This window comes from Sinocyclocheilus grahami, unplaced genomic scaffold (genome assembly GCF_001515645.1).
Source record: "Sinocyclocheilus grahami isolate Dianchi unplaced genomic scaffold, SAMN03320097.WGS_v1.1 scaffold149.1, whole genome shotgun sequence".
NCBI lineage: Eukaryota > Metazoa > Chordata > Actinopteri > Cypriniformes > Cyprinidae > Sinocyclocheilus > Sinocyclocheilus grahami.
The window spans coordinates 1,699,157-1,718,403 of record NW_015505328.1 but is presented as its reverse complement, the minus strand read 5'-3'; the positions used below and the strand labels follow the sequence as shown (position 1 = coordinate 1,718,403).

At 37.5% G+C, this 19,247-nt stretch overlaps 1 protein-coding gene across 1 annotated transcript in view; it reads right to left on the bottom strand.

Annotated features, from left to right (window-relative positions):
- LOC107592050 (exostosin-1c-like) overlaps positions 1-19,247 on the bottom strand; it is a 62,305-nt gene that overhangs the window by 1,123 nt on the left and 41,935 nt on the right. The window contains exons 3-11 of the mRNA XM_016281406.1: positions 11,448-11,541; positions 7,788-7,895; positions 5,513-5,632; positions 5,084-5,216; positions 3,331-3,449; positions 2,997-3,092; positions 2,787-2,873; positions 651-811; positions 351-527 (exon numbers count right to left, since the gene is read on the bottom strand). Of these exons, the coding sequence (XP_016136892.1) occupies positions 351-527; positions 651-811; positions 2,787-2,873; positions 2,997-3,092; positions 3,331-3,449; positions 5,084-5,216; positions 5,513-5,632; positions 7,788-7,895; positions 11,448-11,541 (1,095 nt within the window). The remainder of the gene's footprint in view (positions 1-350; positions 528-650; positions 812-2,786; positions 2,874-2,996; positions 3,093-3,330; positions 3,450-5,083; positions 5,217-5,512; positions 5,633-7,787; positions 7,896-11,447; positions 11,542-19,247) is intronic.

Genomic DNA, 19,247 nt, shown 5'->3' with positions numbered 1-19,247 from the left:
ACAGGAAATAAGATGTCAAAAATATATCACACTACAGTTTTTTTTTTTTTTTAAACAATTGCTAGGACACACTTCTCATTACCAATTTTCAGCTTGGCACAGCAATACATTTCACTTCCAAAATGAACTAAAATTACCAAAACACTTACACAATGCACAATAGTCTCAAATCAAGTCATTCTTCCATAATACTAACAAGTGTTAGCACTCACTTTATAACTCATTAAACATGGACCTAAAAACACCTTGTTTGGGTGAACTATCTCTTTGAGATTCAAAGGTATGTAAACCACGTTCTGCAAGGGGTATGTAAACTTATGAGCAGAATTGCAAAATGTTGGCTCTCTGGCCTCACCTGCAGGGTGGGCATCTCTTTGTACTGCTTCCTCTGCGCTACTTTAATCGGTGGCAGGTGTGTCACAGAGGAGACCAGGAAATTCATCAGGATATCCTCACAGTTAGAGGTGTGATCCACTAGCGCACGCAGAGAGGATGGCAGGTAGTGAGAGAACAGGTGATGGTAGTACCTGTGAGACGCAAAAGACATCAACACATAATCAAGAGCACTGTCTCCGCTGATCATGTTAGAGAGCTTGATGAAGCGTGAGAGACGTCAACACTGTCAGGATATGTCAGCTGCAGCCAATTACCTGTGATAAAACGCCGCTCCGGTGAGGACGATGGAGTACTCGTTGGTCCATTTAGAGGTGTAACCCCAGGCTTTCTTTACAGGATCCCAGAAATGGCTTCTGGGAGGGTAGCCAACAATCCTCTCGGGGAAACTTCGCCACACATGGAAAGCAAAATTGATCTGGAAGTGTCAGATTACAGAGGAAACACATGAATTAGCTTTGTCATGTGTCAAAACAATGCAATTGATTTATTTCATTTAGTTTAGACTCTTTTTATGACCCAGGGCATCTACTAGAATCCCCAATCAACTATAATAGCAAAGCTATTAAAATTGTTTTCAGTGATTAAAATTAAGCTGAAATAAAATATAAATATTAGATGAACACAAGCTTCAAAAACGTACAATTTATAAATTAATTTTTTTTATAAATATACATACAGTGGTGTGAAAAAGTGTTGGCCCCCTTCCTGATTTCTTATTTTTTTTGCATGTTTGTCACACTTTAATGTTTCAGATCATCAAACAAATTTAATTATTAGTAAAAGATAACAACATGCAGTTTTTAAATGAAGGTTTTTTTATTATTAAGGGAAAACAAAATCCAAAACTACATGGCCCTGTGTGAAGAAGTGTTTTCCCCCTAAACTCAATAACTGGTTGGGCCACCCTTAGCCACTTTTTCACACCACTGTATATGTGTGTGTGTGTGAGTGTGTGTGTATATGTATATACAGCTGAAAAAAATATAAATATTAGATAAAAACAAACTTCAAAAACATGAGATGTTAGAGATTTTATAAAATGCATATTTGATAAAAACAAAATTAAACAAACATTTTTAATTTTCATTTAATTAAACGTGATGTACTAAAATACACAAATGTGAAATAAAATGAATAAAAACGACATAAACATTAAAAAATATAAAATATTATAAAAACACAATTACTAAAACTAAACTAACATAGACTGAAAATTGAAAATATGAAAATCAAAACTAATTCAAAATATTATTATAAAATTATTATAGCATCTCAAATATACTAAAACAACACTGCACCATAGCAACCAGCTAGAGCACCCCAGAATCATGGTGGCTAGTTCTGTTTTTACAGTTACAGTGAATTTTTATTAAACCTATCTATCTATCTAAAAGTTATAAATAAAAGTAGTAAATATAAGTTATATAAGTTTAAATACACATAAAATACACACATTTTGAAAAAATTATATTTTAAAATCATTTAAGGATAAAGAATAAAATGTATACTATAAATAAATAAATAAAATAATTATCACAATTTTAATAAATAAATGAAAGTTTAATTTAAAATAGATTAAAGTGAAATAAAACCATGCAGGATGAAGAGGAAACTCTATACCTCGCTGGTCAACAGCACTGTGTCTTCATCGAGGCTCAAAACGGCCTCCGTCTCAATAGCTGCATGAGGCAGGAAACGGCTGCTCGTCTGCGAGCACAGAAGGTGGCAGAGAAAAGAGCGGAGTGAGACACGAGGTGGAGAGAGCGAGAGCGCAAGATCTCGCCACCGCTCACAGACATGACTTGACTGTTCTCTCACTTGAATACTCACTTTCCTTCTGCCATCTGTGATGAGAAGGGGCACTGGCATAGGCGGCCATTTACTCCGGTGAGGGGGCGGCTTCTCACTGTTCCACAGGATGATGATCTGACAAGAAACCCAAACAAGAACACACACTATCACAGCATGCACACCAAACTGGTTGATGTGTCTTCTTGTTGGCTTTTGTCTGTGTCCAACTATGTTAACACTGAACTGATGTGGCTCAGCATTTAAAACAACACTGCACCATAGCAACCAGCTAGAGCACCCCAGAATCATGGTGGCTAGTTCTGTTTTTACAGTTACAGTGAATTTTTATTAAACCTATCTATCTATCTAAAAGTTATAAATAAAAGTAGTAAATATAAGTTATATAAGTTTAAATACACATAAAATACACACATTTTGAAAAAATTATATTTTAAAATCATTTAAGGATAAAGAATAAAATGTATACTATAAATAAATAAATAAAATAATTATCACAATTTTAATAAATAAATGAAAGTTTAATTTAAAATAGATTAAAGTGAAATAAAACCATGCAGGATGAAGAGGAAACTCTATACCTCGCTGGTCAACAGCACTGTGTCTTCATCGAGGCTCAAAACGGCCTCCGTCTCAATAGCTGCATGAGGCAGGAAACGGCTGCTCGTCTGCGAGCACAGAAGGTGGCAGAGAAAAGAGCGGAGTGAGACACGAGGTGGAGAGAGCGAGAGCGCAAGATCTCGCCACCGCTCACAGACATGACTTGACTGTTCTCTCACTTGAATACTCACTTTCCTTCTGCCATCTGTGATGAGAAGGGGCACTGGCATAGGCGGCCATTTACTCCGGTGAGGGGGCGGCTTCTCACTGTTCCACAGGATGATGATCTGACAAGAAACCCAAACAAGAACACACACTATCACAGCATGCACACCAAACTGGTTGATGTGTCTTCTTGTTGGCTTTTGTCTGTGTCCAACTATGTTAACACTGAACTGATGTGGCTCAGCATTGATATCATTGAACAAAAGGTCATTCCTTAGTGGTGCAATAACTGTTACTTTAAGTTTGTAAAAATCCATATTACTCTATATTTTTATAAACACTGACTTTGCAGTACTGTACCTGTGAGCAGTATTTTGATTTGGAGACGACCTGAAGAAGCTTCATGATTGGCTGAGACTGGGAGACCAGAGGTGAGGTGGCGTGAATTACAGCAGTGAACTCCTGACCTGGACTGATTCCTACATCAGCAGAGGAAAAAGATTGAGTGTTCTTTGCCTTAGTATACTTAGTATAGTGCTCAGTGGCACAATGTTTGAAATGGCAAACTATTATGGTGTTATTTTAATATTATTTATATGCGATTATAGTAGAGCTGTCAAACGATTAATCACATCCAAAATAGATGTTTTTGTTTGAATAATATATGTGTGTTCTGTGTATGTTTATTATGTATATACACAAATCGCGATTCATTTTTAATATTTAAAAGTGTTGGCCCCCTTCCTGATTTCTTATTTTTTTGCATGTTTGTCACAGTTTAATGTTTCATATCATCAAACAATACACAAACATACAGTATATATTTTGAAACTATTTAGATGTATTTACATGGCTATATTTATATTAATATAATTTATATTATAAATAAATATATTTAATATATGAAAGTAACATATTTTTCTGAAATATATACATGTGTGTGTATTTATATATACACAATAAATATACACAGAAAACATACATATATTATTCAAACAAAAACGTTTATTTTGGATGCGATTAATCGCGATTAATCGTTTGACAGCACTAGATGATAGTATTTATTAATATTTTGAATAAATTTTTTTCACATTTTCAGTTTTCATTTTAAATTTAGTTTAAGTTTTAGTGTTTTTTTCAGTTTGTGTTTTTTATTCATTTAAGTTTTTAACATTTCTAATTAGATTTAACTTATTTTTTTGATTTCCGTTTTAGTAATTTCAGACTTATTTTTGTTACCTGTCAAGACAACATTTATAATTTCCATAAAACATTTTTTTTTATTTAATTTGTATTTAATTTTTAAGTTTTTAGTCTAATATTTATATTTTATTTTCAATTACATATTTTAAATAGTTGTAGTTTTGGTTAATACCAAACACTGCTACCAAACTACTAATACATTTTTTTTTGCGGTAAGCATACGGTTGCATACAGTCAAATCACTACATTTGTCAAAATATGCAGTATACAACCAGAGCATACTGTGTGAAATACTGTATCCCATAATGCAATACAATCAACCTTACAGTGTGACAAATGAACTGATGAATGAATGATGATTGAATATCAACCATGATTATTAACATCTTTCTTGACTTGTTGTTTGATTTATATATTATAAAACACAATTTACACAAGATATGACGAAAATGCTAAATAGCTAACATGTAATATAAAATAATGAGGCCACGTGACAACAACATAGAATACAAATGTTTAAACATATTTATTAGTTTTGTTCATAATGCACATTTTGTTATTATTCATTATTTGCTTGCTTGCTTGTTATTCCATTCAAATTTGTATTCAGGCAATACACACTCTTACAAACAAAGGTTCCAAAAGGGGATTTGCAGAGATGTCATAGAAACATTTCGGGATCCTCAAAGAACCTTTTTTCTTAGTGTAAAGAATATTTTAATAATCTAATGATCCCCCCCATTATAAAGAACATTTTGTGCTATGGAAAGATTGGAGTTTCATTGATGCCAATAATAAACTTTTATTTTTAAGAGTGTAATGTATGGCACAGAATGAAGTACATCTAGTATTCCATTCCAAATAAGTATGCATACTACAAAATATTTAAAAAGATTTGGCACAGGCTTACCGAGGTTTAAGTAATAGAAGGGGTAGTGTGCCAAGTGCGTTGAGTACTCGGGCAGAACCAGGAGCCCTCCAGGTAAGGCATTCCACATGAACTTATTTCTGGAGATGTGCGAGTACACTCTGTCCTTTATGATCTGACAAACATCAAGACGGCAGCATTAAATATAACAAATCACATCAAATCACAAAAGCACATTTAATCCCTATTGGTTTTAAAGATGTTCATTTTCACCTGCTGGCCAGCAGAGGGCAGACCAAAGCCATACTTTTGTTCAAAATTGACAGTTCATTTGCCAATTAACCTAAGGGCAGGGGACAAAGTATGTGCTAATGATGTATGGCATCCTGCACTGGTTTAATTTCCCCTGACAGACCTTCCTCTCTGTCAGATCCCCCGCTGTATACACATCTAAGCTGACCCAGCTCTCACCTCCAGTGTGGTGAGTACAATCTTATCCACGGAGGAGAAGTAGGCTTCCCAGAGCATCTGTGTACGCTGTCTGAGAGCCAGCACCCTGGTAATGTCCACAGCCCGCACAGTGGAAGGTACCTGAGGGAACAAAATGACAAAGAACTCACCGGTGAGGCTAATTGGTGTTCCCATAAAAACCTATGGTTTCTACCTGTTGACCACCTCCACAAACTCTTAAATGTGCAGCACTGACAAAATTGGGTTTTGCAGTGAAATGCTACAGTAGGCCTACCCACCTTATTTTTCAACGCGGAAGTAATTTATTTTATGTGAATGTGAGAGAAGAATAACAAAGTGCAGCAAACGGTAGAAACTAGTGCGCTACTAACCAGTGTGTTTAGATTTACGACATTGCACTAAAATAATGTAAGGAATAGGCCTACCCGTTTTCCATTTCAAGCAACATATCGAGCTGTTTTGTAGAGCTAAAAATAACTATGCCTATAAAAAACTGGAAGTATTTTTCAATTCTAATTATTTAAATGTCTTATTAAAAGCTCTTATAATGGCTCGATATAGTCATCGTCGTCTGCGGTAAAGCTGTATATATTTTTTCGTTTCATTGGTGCCATCTTTAATCTTACATTACTTTAAACTTACATTAGAGGAACATTACTGTAATATTGTTGCAGTGTTCGTCTTATTGCAACGCCAAGTGTCTTGTAGGCTACATTTAGGGCTGCACAATTAATCAAATTTCTAATCGCGATTACAATTATGGATGTCACAATTAAGTAATCGTTCAAAGCGGCAATTAATCGTTCAAAGTCCATTTATGTTATTCTGCACGCTTAAGATATGTTTTTTTTATTTCTCCATGTTATCTTAAGGGTTTTTCCATTGTTTTAGTTTTAGTACAACATTATAATACCATTCATATTTTAACTTTTTCTATAATTTAAAGAAGAAACCAATCCGATGTATATTTGACATTTAAGGCTTAATACTATAGAAAAGCACTAAAGGTTTTTCAGTTAGAGTGTTTTCAGCTTGTTTATTTTCATATAAAAATACGGCATGCAGTTGCATCAAACAATGGTATAAACATCATTCAATGTCAATTGTGATAATTGTAATTCATAATCGCAATTACAATTTCAAGGGAATAATCGACAATTATGATTTTTGTCATAATCGTGCAGCCCTAGCTACATTGTTGTTAGACTGTTTTGTTTTTAGAGGAAAGATAACATAGGCATACAGGTAAAGTAATACAATACTTTCAAACTCTAATCAATATCACATCATCTTTTTGTGAACGTACTGTATTTATTTACAGTCAGTTGGTCATTATCGCGAAAAAAACCCTGATGGTATGCTCTAGTGCGGTGTTTTTAGCCTCAAGTAATAACATACTTTATAAATACAAAATAACTATAAAGTCCATTTGAATTAGCAAAAGTTAATTCACATAGGGGTTCTGATCACCTTGTTGTGGTTAGATTATACATTTTGTGACATACTTATTAATTAATCTTGGTTAATGTTCATTTCTACATATACTAATACATTTGTAACATTTCAAGTTGTCAATTTATTTAAAGAAATATATAAATTAATCTTAGCTACTATTAAAAAATTTGGGGTTGGTAAGATTTAAAATTTGTTTTTTGTTTTTGAAAGATGTCTCACCTAGGCTGCATTTATCTGATAAAAAAACCAGATATGTTCAGAAATATTACTATGATTTAAAATAACCTTTTTTTCTTTTTTAAAAATATCTTTAAAGTGTGATTTAATCCTTTAATGGCAAAGCTGAATTTTCAGTCTTCAGCGTCACATGATCTTTCAGAAGCCATTCAAATATGCTCATTTGGTGCAAGAAACATTTCTTTTTATTATCAATGATGAAAACAGTTATGCTGCTTCATATTTTCGTGAAAACTGTTACTTTTTTTTCAGGATTCGCTGATTTCAAAGAAACGACATATAAAATAAACATTAACCAAGATTAACAAATGCTCTAGAATGTTCATTGTTAGTTCATGACACCTTATACATTAACTAATGTTAACAAATCGAACCTTAATGAAATGTTTTATTAAATATTCATGTCATAGATAATGGTGACAGTCAAAAAAAATCTAAGAACACACATATGAAAATCATGATGAAAAAGTGCTTGTGCTTATTATTTTCAACTACCAACATGTTTTAATTAGCAGTTTCTTCCATCCTCATGTTCCCTTCTCAGAAAAGTGACATTCGAGTTCTTCACCCGAAGGTCTGTTACCTGTAGTAACAGTCTCTCGTCGCCCTCGATGACTGCCTGGTTCCACTGGATGACATCAGAGAAAGGTAACTCCCAGCCATTACTGAGTAACACCGGGATACAAGCGGCCTGTGAGGGATACAACCACAGGAGACAGACAGTGGCTTAGACTATAATTAGCATCAGCATAATCAATTCATCTAATGAAAAACAAAAACACACACACACAAGAAAACAGAACAAACAGAAAAATAGACATAGTGCATTTGATTTTGCCTTTAGGCAAGGTTAAGAGATATATAGCGTGTGATGAAAAGGCTGTTGGTTGTTTAAGAAGTCTCAGATGGGCCTGTGCATGACTCACTGCTCCCATCCAGCTTTTTTATCAGACACACCGCCAGACAGATGTGTTAATTACCCCATCTCCCTCGCCCCGAATAGGAGGGTGAGGTAGGAGAGAAACAGGGGTCCATGATTTATTGAAGTGGAGTTGCTCGCCTTCCCTCTTGTTTACTATTCCATCTTGATGTTGCTCTACTTTTCCTCCCAGATTCCTTGTTTGCCTTTTTTCTTCTTCTTTTCGTCATTCAGCTCGTATTCTGCTCTACAGTGAGATTTTTAATTAAATCACAAGAGAGTGCAATCCTAAGAACGGGCCAACATCAAACACACCCCCTCTAGCTGTGTGCAGCCATGCTTTCATCCTAAACAGCGTTAGAGGACACAGGGGCGGACAGCAACAAATTGCTTCAGGTGACTGATTGCTACCTTGGCCTACTAAGCCCACAGAGATCCAGGAGCTGGCCTTTGTTTCATGCTCTGGGATGATAGCTCTAGGGCCGCTCGACTAGCACAGATCCCTCTTGGCACTGATCCATTCTGTGGTTGCTTGCACAGCCATTTTTCTAAAAGGAGTGTGTCGAGGAATCAGCATCAGAGAGAGGTTGTGAGATTAGAGAGGAAAAAAGCAGCATCTGGATGATAGGGGTCAGAGAATGTTCTAGAACAGCAGTTCTCATGCTGTGGCATGTGGATTTTTGCAGTACTAATTTTTAGTACAGAGGTTTTTAATTGAAATGGCTGTAGTTATGATCCATATACATTCATAAAACAGATTGTTCTGTTGTTAATTGGATGGGCCACGTTTGAAGCCACTGTAAAATTCAAACCTGTGACCACACATTTTAATTTTATTAGTATTTTTAATTGCCATGTTAAAACCATAAACAGTCTACAGTTAGTATGATGAACTCTAGCCTAGTAATTCGTGTTCAATCTGATCAATATTAATAATAAATGTAACTCATTTAACACACCTGTGACTGTACATTTTTTTAATTTTTTTTTATTCTTTGTTTTTGATTGTTTAATTGTGTTTTAGTTGCCACATTGCTTAGAAACCATAAATAGCCTATAGTTAGGATAATTGACTTTTTATTTATTTTTTATTTATTTGATTATTTATTGATATTTTAATTGTATTGTAGTTGCTACATTGCTTAGAATCCATAAATAGCCTACAGTTAGGATAATGTACTATATTAATTTGTGTTTATTTAATTGAATTTTATCCTATATATATCCTATCCCTCAATTTTAAATCCAGTATCGATAATGTGTGTTTTGAGATCTTCTTGTCGGACTAGACAGGATTCCAAAATATAGTATTAATGTTTTAAACTGGGCTGCAACGCTGGCATAACAACATGATATTTCATTGAAATCCTTTCAGAAGGTGTCTTTTAGATGCTGTTTTAGTAGCATCCATCCATAAATCTGCAAAATGGCCAGTTAAGGGATTGATGAGACATCAGCATGATTTATCTTAAAGGGATCATATGATGCTGCTAAAAAGAACATTATTTTGTGTATTTGGTGTAATGAAATGCGTTTATGCGGTTTAAAGTAAAAAAACCACATTATTTTCCACATACTGTACATTCTCAGAGAAATGACAAACAGCAAGTACTACTCTACTGCCCAAAACTCGCGTTTGAATCATCAGTGGCAAATCCTTTAAATGAAAACGTACTTACAGACTGTGAGCCAGAACAGCCGGGGCATTGTAGTCTACTCTCCCAGGATCAGTAAACGGTCCTCCATAAAATGTGCTGCACACATCTGGATATTTGGGTTAAACTGTTCTGGAACAGTGTTGTAAATACAACTTAACCACTGATTTGTAGCCTTGTCCTATTTTGGAAAACCAAACAAAGTAGTTTCGCTTTCACAACGAAAAACACAGTGGCCTAGCACAGCGAAGCCCCGGCTTAGCGTGCGCTGAGGCCGCGATAGAGTGAGCTGAGGCCGGGCTAGAGTGAGCTGAGGCCTCTCATTTCAGAGAACGGCGCGCCCGGCGGATCCGACGAATGAGCAGCAACCACATGTGACGACCCCGGGCTGGACTCCGCTTCGTCCACGGTGAAAGTTGATGTATTCCCTCAGCGACCAGCACAGATCAGCTCTAGGCATGACGAAGCGGATATCGTCCTCTTTTGGAAGACCAAACAAAGTAGTTTCGCTTTCACAACGAAAAACACAGTGGCCTAGCACAGCGAAGCCCCGGCTTAGCGTGCGCTGAGGCCGCGATAGAGTGAGCTGAGGCCGGGCTAGAGTGAGCTGAGGCCTCTCATTTCAGAGAACGGCGCGCCCGGCGGATCCGACGAATGAGCAGCAACCACATCAGCGTCTTCACGACATGGCTGCAGCGTCAACAATACTACAGCGAGAATAAAAGTTACGCCATCTTTCTTTGCGTGAACATTTGGGCGGCGTTATGCAAATCTTCCCACATAGTGACGTAGGTATGTTGGGGCGTGTTAGAACGAGCCATTTTAGGTAGGTGTGGCTGATTCTGAAATTTATAAAGAATATCTCTTTGGATTTGAGACTTTAGTCTTTGCAACTTTACAGATCTTCTTTATGCACCAAGAGCTTGTAACACTCCAAAGATAAAGGAAAAATTGAAATCGCATCATATGACCCCTTTAATTATAGGAATATGGATATTAATCAAAAGATGGCATTATGTCACTCACACAGTCTGTAGGCTTGCGCCCAGAGATGTCAATGTACCCACTGCTGAAAAAATGTAAAAGGAACATGAAGAAGTATAACAGGGCTGTAACGGTCTGCCACCTTTGATGACCTTGAAAATGTTTAGTGCCGGCCACCTCTAAAATACCAGTCTTACCCCTGACTAGGTGCTACTTGGCCTGAAATGTTTGAGAACCTCTGTTGTAGAACTTTCAGCAGTGCTAGTAATTGCCAGTTCTTTCTGTGGCTTTGGCTGCCTCCAAAGAAAAGAGATCTATGGAACTCAGACAGGGGCTTATATGGAAAAGCACAGAGGGAGAAAAAGACAGAGGAGTAGAGCGAGGGAGTGCCGAGGAATCAGTGTGAGGGCCGAGCTGGCTGCCAAACCCACCGTTCTGTGGATTTATCCATTCAGCACGGCTCGGCAGAGTCGAAGCGAGGACACCCTCCGTGAGCTTCCGGCCCGTTCACACACACCACCAGGACGCCAAGAATATATGTGCCTGGGCAGTGTGCTGTTTATCTGGGAGACTCCGAGACCTGACTGTTTTCATAATCTACCAAACCTTTCTTGCATCTCTAAAAGGCTTGTTGAAGCATACTTGGCTGTATTTAGTTTTCAGGGTCAATTGAAAAATGTTTTACCTGCAAAGACTCCAGGAAACGGAACGACCCCAAGCGCCGACCGCGGGGAACAAGACAGAAGGTGGAGTTGTGGAGCAGCTCTTGATAGTCAAATCTAGGAAGGAAAATAGAAACAAATAAAATTCGGTTAAAATATGGCAAACCCAGTCATGGCCTAGTGCTCAGGATTTGCTACAGAATCCAGATTTTATGTGAACTGATCCAAAAAGTAACAAAAGTAGGGATACACTAACATCCAGAAGTTTGGGGTCAGTGAGAATTTTTTTATGTTTCAGAAAAGAGTTTTTTATGCTCACCAAGGCTGCATTTATTTGATCAAAAACAGAGTAAGAACATTAATGAAATACTGAAATATTATTTCAATTTAAAATTTTTCTATTGTAATGTATTTTAAACTGTAGTTTGGTTCTCAAGATGTTATGTTATGTTAAAAACAGGTGTGTTGCTTATTTTTGTGTAACCTGTGATACATTTTTTCAGGATTGTTTGATAAACATAAAGTTCAAAAGAACAGCATTTATTAACAAACCAATTCTTTATTGTCACTTTTGATCAATTTAAAGCATCCATGATGATTAAAAAATATGAATTTCTTTAAAAAAACATTACAGACCGACATATATATATAATAAAGGCGGTTAGTGAACATGCTCTAACATGTTGATTTGTGGTGATCATATAAGTGACATGAGTTCCTCAGTCATTTCCTGTTTCTTTACTCTCTGTGCTATCAATAAAGTGTCAAAGAAGCCGAAAGTAAAATGAAAAAACACCAACATTAAGGAAACCCATTACCCAGTGCAAAGAACAACCGTTCAAAGGCTGTTTAAAGAGAGGCTCTTTGAGAGCCACACTGGCACTACTCAAAATGCAGCCATGCTAAAAGGGTGTTTTGATCCAAGCAAGCCATCGTTTTTGCCTCAAGCTGTTGTCCCTGGCAACCATTTATGGTTTCTAAGAATAGGCTGAATCCAGAAGCTTTGTGTGATTGCCACCGCTGGATGATAAGTGAGGGTGAAGGTGGGAAAAAACTGCGGTTGACCCAGTGTGTTAATGAGTATGGAAATTGGGTATTGTACAACAGATATGATCCCAGATAGATGTTCTGTCAGCACAGCAAGTGCTGAGCTGCCATCTGCCCTGAACAGAAAAACATTTTATTGATGCAGCCTGACATATTCAATATTAATTGTCTGCTGAAAGTCACAGGGAAAGTAAAAAAAATAAAAAAAAATAATTTAAACTGTTCCTCAAGGGCCTTGCAAAGTAACTTTGGACATCATTGTTAGTTTTGTTATTGTTAACTACAAATAAATCTAAAACTACTAAAATTGTTTTTGGTAATTGAAATGAAGCTGAGATAAAATATAAATATTAGTTAAAAAATCACTAGAAATAAAAAAAGTTGACAAAAGCACACAATAAAATTGCTTAAAATAAAATGAAATAAAAAATATAAAAACTAATTCAAAATACTATAATAGTATATAAATAATACTAAAATAACAAACTCTGTGATTGAAAATTCCATGCAGGTGTAGCACTTCTAAACTTTGTGGTTAGTTCTTGAGAAGCTGTTTATATCAATCTCCAGCTTTGTATATTCTACTTGTCAACATCTCTGCCATGTCGATGAACTTCTCATTGACACATAAAAATGTTTGGCTTCTGGTCTAAGTGTTAGCACTGTGTGTGTGCTTCTTACTGGATATCATTTGAGCCTCAGTTTTACTATAAGACCCCTCATTTTGCTTGGCTCCAGGTTATCCACGTGTAGGTAGAACCGTTACAACGCTGAAAGAACCCAATGTTCTCCATCAGCCCAGCAGAACAAGTCCACGCCGCCTGGCCCTGAGTGAAACCTCCAACGGGAGTGTAAACACACTTGTATGAAAGCATCTCTATCTCCATTTAGCAGGAGGTGTGTTTATTTACCGGAGAGCCAGTGGAGTAAACACTGCTACCATACATCTTTCTGTCTTGGCACCCCTCTCAAAGCACTCTGAAAATTAAGAGCCAATCTTTCTTTGACCTGAATTCAATTTCAGTTATTTTTTTCAACATGCATCATCTTTGAGTATCCAAACAGAGTGCATTTTCACAAATAAATAAAAATGGCATAGAGAGCTTGTATTAAATTCCTGAATAGAAGCCCAGTTTGACTTTTTTCTGCAAGTTGTTCTGGACTTTTTTTATTTTGTGATAATGACTGACTGATCGTACATCCCGCTTAATTCCCTGCACCAAAAAAAAAAAAAAAAACATAAATGGACATTAAATATTAATTTGAGTTTAATTGATGCTATTATGTATGAAGAAAAAGAGCACAGAGTGAAATGAGAGACATGAAACATCTGGCAACAGTCACACGCACACAGTCACACACACACACACATATACAATATATATATACACACACACACACACACATATATATATATACAGTGGTGTGAAAAACATTTATATTGATCTATTCTACAGTTTCAAATGCACACACACACACACACACACACACATTATATATATATATATATATATATATATATATATATATATATATACATATAATATGCATAAATACAATTATTATTCTTTTTTTGTGGTTACATTTTAGGTCAATCTGAATTGAGCACTAACCATCATAAACTAGCCTGAGAATGTGCACTAATGTAAGCAGATCTTTTCAGCAGAGAATGTTCTGATACAGCGAGTGTAATGGCTGGTTGTTTACCCTGCAATCATCAGAGCTCTTTATGCACTCGGCTGATGTAAGAGGCTGGATTGTTAGGAGACGCTCTAATCTGCTCTTCTGTTTACTACCTGTTAAGAGAACCACTGTTTATTAGCTAATACATCAGTCATCTCTGAGTGTCTGTGATGAAGAAAAAACGAGGCAGGGCTGGTTTATATGCACAGTGTGTTTATAATGATGTGTGTGTTTGTGTGCGGTAGCTTTGGCCCACTGCCGTCCCCCACTGTGTGTGTTCTTCCTCTGTCTGCTCTAGTGTATTTTAATTAAGCCATTTACTCACAAATAGTGGAACAAATAAATCATTTAACAGTGTTTTGTCTCGAAGAGCTAATTAATGAGATTCTCGTGATTTTTCCGGCACATGCGTGGAACAAGGCCAGTTCTGCTGGGATATCTGTGTGTGTATGTCTCACTAAATTGGTCATGAGACAATAAAATGCCATCAAATATATCTCAATTCTGTACCGTCGTCGTGTTGGTAATGTGTGTGTATGCTTATGGTTTTAATGCACTGTCTAGTCACAGTCGTAGACTAAATTTCAGTCTGCTCCTCACACAAAGCTGTCCCGTGACTTTAGAAGCCTTGAATATAGTACATGAGTCATACAGACTACTTTTAACAAATTTTTAAAGTTCTTTTTAGAGCTCAAAAGCAACTCTCCCCATTCATTATATGGAAAAGAGCAACCAGGACAGGAGGAAAAAAATCTTACGGGTTTAGAATGTTGTGAAGGTGAGTACATGATAAAAAAACAAGTAAAGAGATAGTTCACCCAAAAATGAAAATTCTGTCATTAATTACATGCCATAATGTCGTTCCAAACCCATAAGACCTTTGTTCATCTTCCAAACACAAATTAAGATATTATTTAATGAAACTTGAGAGCTTTCTGACCCTCCATAGACAGCAAGGGAATTACCACGGTCAAGGCACAGAAACATAGTAAGGACATAATTAAAATAGTCCATGTGACATCAGTGGTTCAACCGTAATTTTATGAAGCTATGCAAATACTTTTTGTGTGCAAAAAAAAAAACGACTTTATTCAACAATTTCTTCTCTTCTGTGTCACTGTCTGATGCCATTAACGAGGGCCAGAAAGCTTAATTTGTGTTTCGTAGATGAACAAAGGTCTTACGGGTTTGGAACGACATGAGGGTCAGTAATTAATGATATAATTTTCATTTTTGGGTGAACTATCCCTTTAAGTAATTTTAGTTAAAAAATAAAATTAAGTAAAATGTAAGTAAATTATCAATCAAAACTTGTATGAAAAAATAGGAAAAACATTTAAATATACAAATATTTCACTCATAAAGACAGTCACTTGTTCCATTCCTAAAGAAATCAATGTTTTTGAACAAATCAGTTGAGTGAATGATTCATTGCCTCAAAAAACAGTACGTGAAAAAGTATTTCTCAATTCATAGTTTCATAAAACAGACAGCACATATACACATTTGCACAATATGGAACATACTCCTTTAATGGTCATGATGTATACCTACTCATGTGATGCAGCTATAAAAATTGTCACTTGTTTTGTTTGTTAAAGGGATAGTTCACCCAAAAATGACCTTACTACCTTTCTGTGCCTTGAATGTGGTAGTTCCCTTGCTGTCTATGCAGGGACAGAAAGCTCTCAAGTTTCATCATAAATATCTTAATTTGTGTTCTGAAGATGAAAAAAGGTCTTTTGTGTTTGGAACGACATGAGGGTGAGTAATTAATACGAGAATTGTTATTTGTGGGTGAACTATCACTTTATTGAATCTGTGTTTTGAACAAATTGACTACATGAATGATTCAATGACTCGCTTTTAAGGACAGTCAATGGTTTTGTTCCTCAATGAATCAGCATTTTTGTTTCAATCCCTTCATTGAACAATTAAAATGGCTTACTCATAAAGATGGTCAGTTTTCGCCACCTACTGGCGTAAGAGTGTAACTTGCAGAAAGATTCACTAAAAAACAAAACTAACCCCTGCCACTGTTTTATCACTAACAAAAAAACAATAACAAAAACAAACAAAGAAATATCCAGCGGGGTGTCTGAGTCTGCTGTGTGTGTTTGGGTTCCCCTGCTAAGTAAACTCAGGGCCATGCCACACAATTATTTAAGAATAGATAGCTGCAGGTGTGTGTCTGCTGTTATCTCTGTTCATATATGGCAGACACTGTGTGTGTGTTTGTGCCCATGCACAGGCATATGCTCAAGAAAGCACTTGCAGACATGCTTCTGATATCTACCTTCTCCAGGGGGAAAAGTTTGTGAAATATTTAAGATGGAATATGGAGGAAATCCCTCTCTCTCTCTCTCTTTCTCCTTTGGCTTCACACCTCTATTTCGCTCTTTACTTATTTCCCGTTTCAGGTTGCTACTTCCTGTCAGGTTAGCTAGTGCCAGTAGCTGGTCTCTCTCTCTTTCTGTTATTGAGAGGAGCACTGAGGGGGCAGCTGTTGTGCTGTCTGTGTATCAGAGCTGCTAAACATTCCCCGGCTGCTCAGCTGTCATCAACGGCTGTGGACCGGAGGCCTCTGTATGTGTATGTGTGTGTGTGTGTGTGTGTGTGTGTGTGTAAGAACCAGTGTGTGAATGAGTGTGGGTGAAAGAGAGGCTGTTTGTGCTGAAAGTGGTGAGTGTGAAAGATAGTATTCATATTGCTGAATGCTGATGATTTGAACTTGTATTTGTGCACCGTGTATACCCATATAGTATGCATTTATTACGACTGGCAGAGTTCATTTATGAGATGGTTAAATTTAATGTGTGCAATTTTTCAATTTTAAAGAAAAAACATTCAGTGCAATATGCAGAGGCAACTATAAGTAAGTCATTTGTTGAGGACAGTAAGATTTGTTTTGAGAGAATTTAATACTTTTATTCTGCAAGGATGCAATAAATTGATCAAAAGTGACAGTAAATATTTATAAAGATTTATAATGTTAGGAAAGATTTAGATTTCACATAAGTGCGTTGTTTTGAACTTTCTATTCATCAAAGAATTCTGAAAACAGTGTAACACAATATCCATAAAATCCAAAAAATATAAAGCAGCAATAATAAAGTTTAATAAATAAAGTTTCTTGCACACCAAATAAATTACATAAAAAAATATAAAGTAGAAAACAATTATTTTAAATTGTAATATTCCATAATATTACTGTTTTACTGTATTTTTGCTCAAATATATGTTATTTATTTATTAAATATTAATATTTTATTTAAAATATATATATATATATATATAGCTTGTGCATACAGATTTATATTTTGCATAACTACTGTTCTTTTGAAGTTTATATTTATCAAAGTATTATGAAAACAATGTATCACAATATCCACAAAATATATAAAGCAGCAAAACAATTTTTATCACTGATAATAATAAATGTTTCTTGAGCACCAAATAAATTATATTTAAAAAAAATAGAAAGCAAATATTTTAATTTGTAATATTGTCAGACTTGTGTTCCTGTATTGTTGTTTTCCTCCCCATGTGTTCCTTGTTTTCCCTCTTGTGTTTCCATGCCCTTATTTGGTTTTCCTGTTCCTGCTCCCTAATTGTTTCCAATTTGATTCCAGGTGTGTCTCGTCATCCCATCGTCATGTCATTTGTATATAAAGTGTTCCATGTGATCAGTTCGGCGTCCGGTATTGTGAATGTCTGTTTATGTCTACCTCCTAAGCTACGTGTGTTTTCCTGGTTCCTTTGATTTCATTAAATTCTCCTTGTTAATATTCTTCATGTCTCCTCGTTCCTCGCTCCGCACTCCAGCACAGTAGCAGTATGACAGAATACCGGACCAAAACAAAAAAGTAAGCGGCGCCCCTTCTCCTCGTGTTTGTTTTCCATTTTGAAAGTTTTCCTTTGCTCCCTTCGCGATTAAGGAGATCGTGGCAAGCTTCATTGCACTAGCCCGTAGAGATCTCCCCTTCGTTGAGTATGCCTGGGAGTTCTGCGGGTTCGCTGCGGTGATGGCATTAAATGACACCACCATCAACTCTTTGTTCTGACATGGGGCCAATTACCATCACCCCGTGGACCTCCCAGACACCATGGGGCTAAGCTGGAGGGAAGGGATCCTCCGGTGTCTGGAGAGAGTCTGGCTCCGAGCCAGAACCAGCCCGCCGGCCACTCAGCAGACAAGCCCGCCGGCCGCGGCATTCCCAACGCCGCCGGCCATTCCTAAGTCAAGCCCGCCGGTGGTTCCTCACTCAAGCCTGCTGGCCGCTCCAGTGTCAAGTCCGCCGACCATGCCTTTCACCCCAAACCTAAAGGGGAATCTAAGGAGGAGAAGGTGGCTAGTTTTAGTCCCTAGGCTCGCTCCAGTGTGGGCTCCAGCCCCAGAGCTCACTCCAGTGTGGGCTCCAGCCCCAGAGCTTGCTCCAGTGTGGGCTCCAGCCCCCGAATCCAGCCCACGGAGGGCTCCTGTTCCCGAGTGTAGCCAACGGAGGGCTCCTGTTCCCAAGTTTAGCCCACGGAGGGCTCCTGTTCCCGAGTTTAGCCCAGAGAAGGCTTCAGTCCCTGAGTGTAGCACAGAAAGGGCTCTAGTTCCCACGTCGAGCCCAAGGAGGGCTCCAGTCCCCAAGTCAAGCCCAGGGAGGGCCACTGTTCCCGAGTTAGGCCTACGGAGGGCCACTAAAGATGATATTCTCCCCAAGGATTTTTTTTGGGGGGGGGGGGGGGTCGGTGTGGGTCCGTCCGTAGTGGCCGGGCCGAGTGGCGATGCCAAGTTCACGGAGGCTGTCCAGCCATGGCCTCCTGAGTTCCCTACTCCGCCATGGCCTTCTGAACTGTCTGCTCCGCCATGGCCTTCTGTGTTCCCTGCTCCGCCGTGGCCTCCTGAACTGTATGCTTCGCCATGGCCTCCTGAACTGCCTGCTCCACCATGGCGCCCAGAACTCCCTGCTCCGCCATGGCTGATCTGCCCTGGAGGTATTCCCCTTGTCCCAGTCCTGCACCAGCCTCCAGGGCGCCCACACCCCATCCCTGCTGGAATTGTTATGGCGCGGGACACGCCTTCCGGGAGGGGGGAATACTGT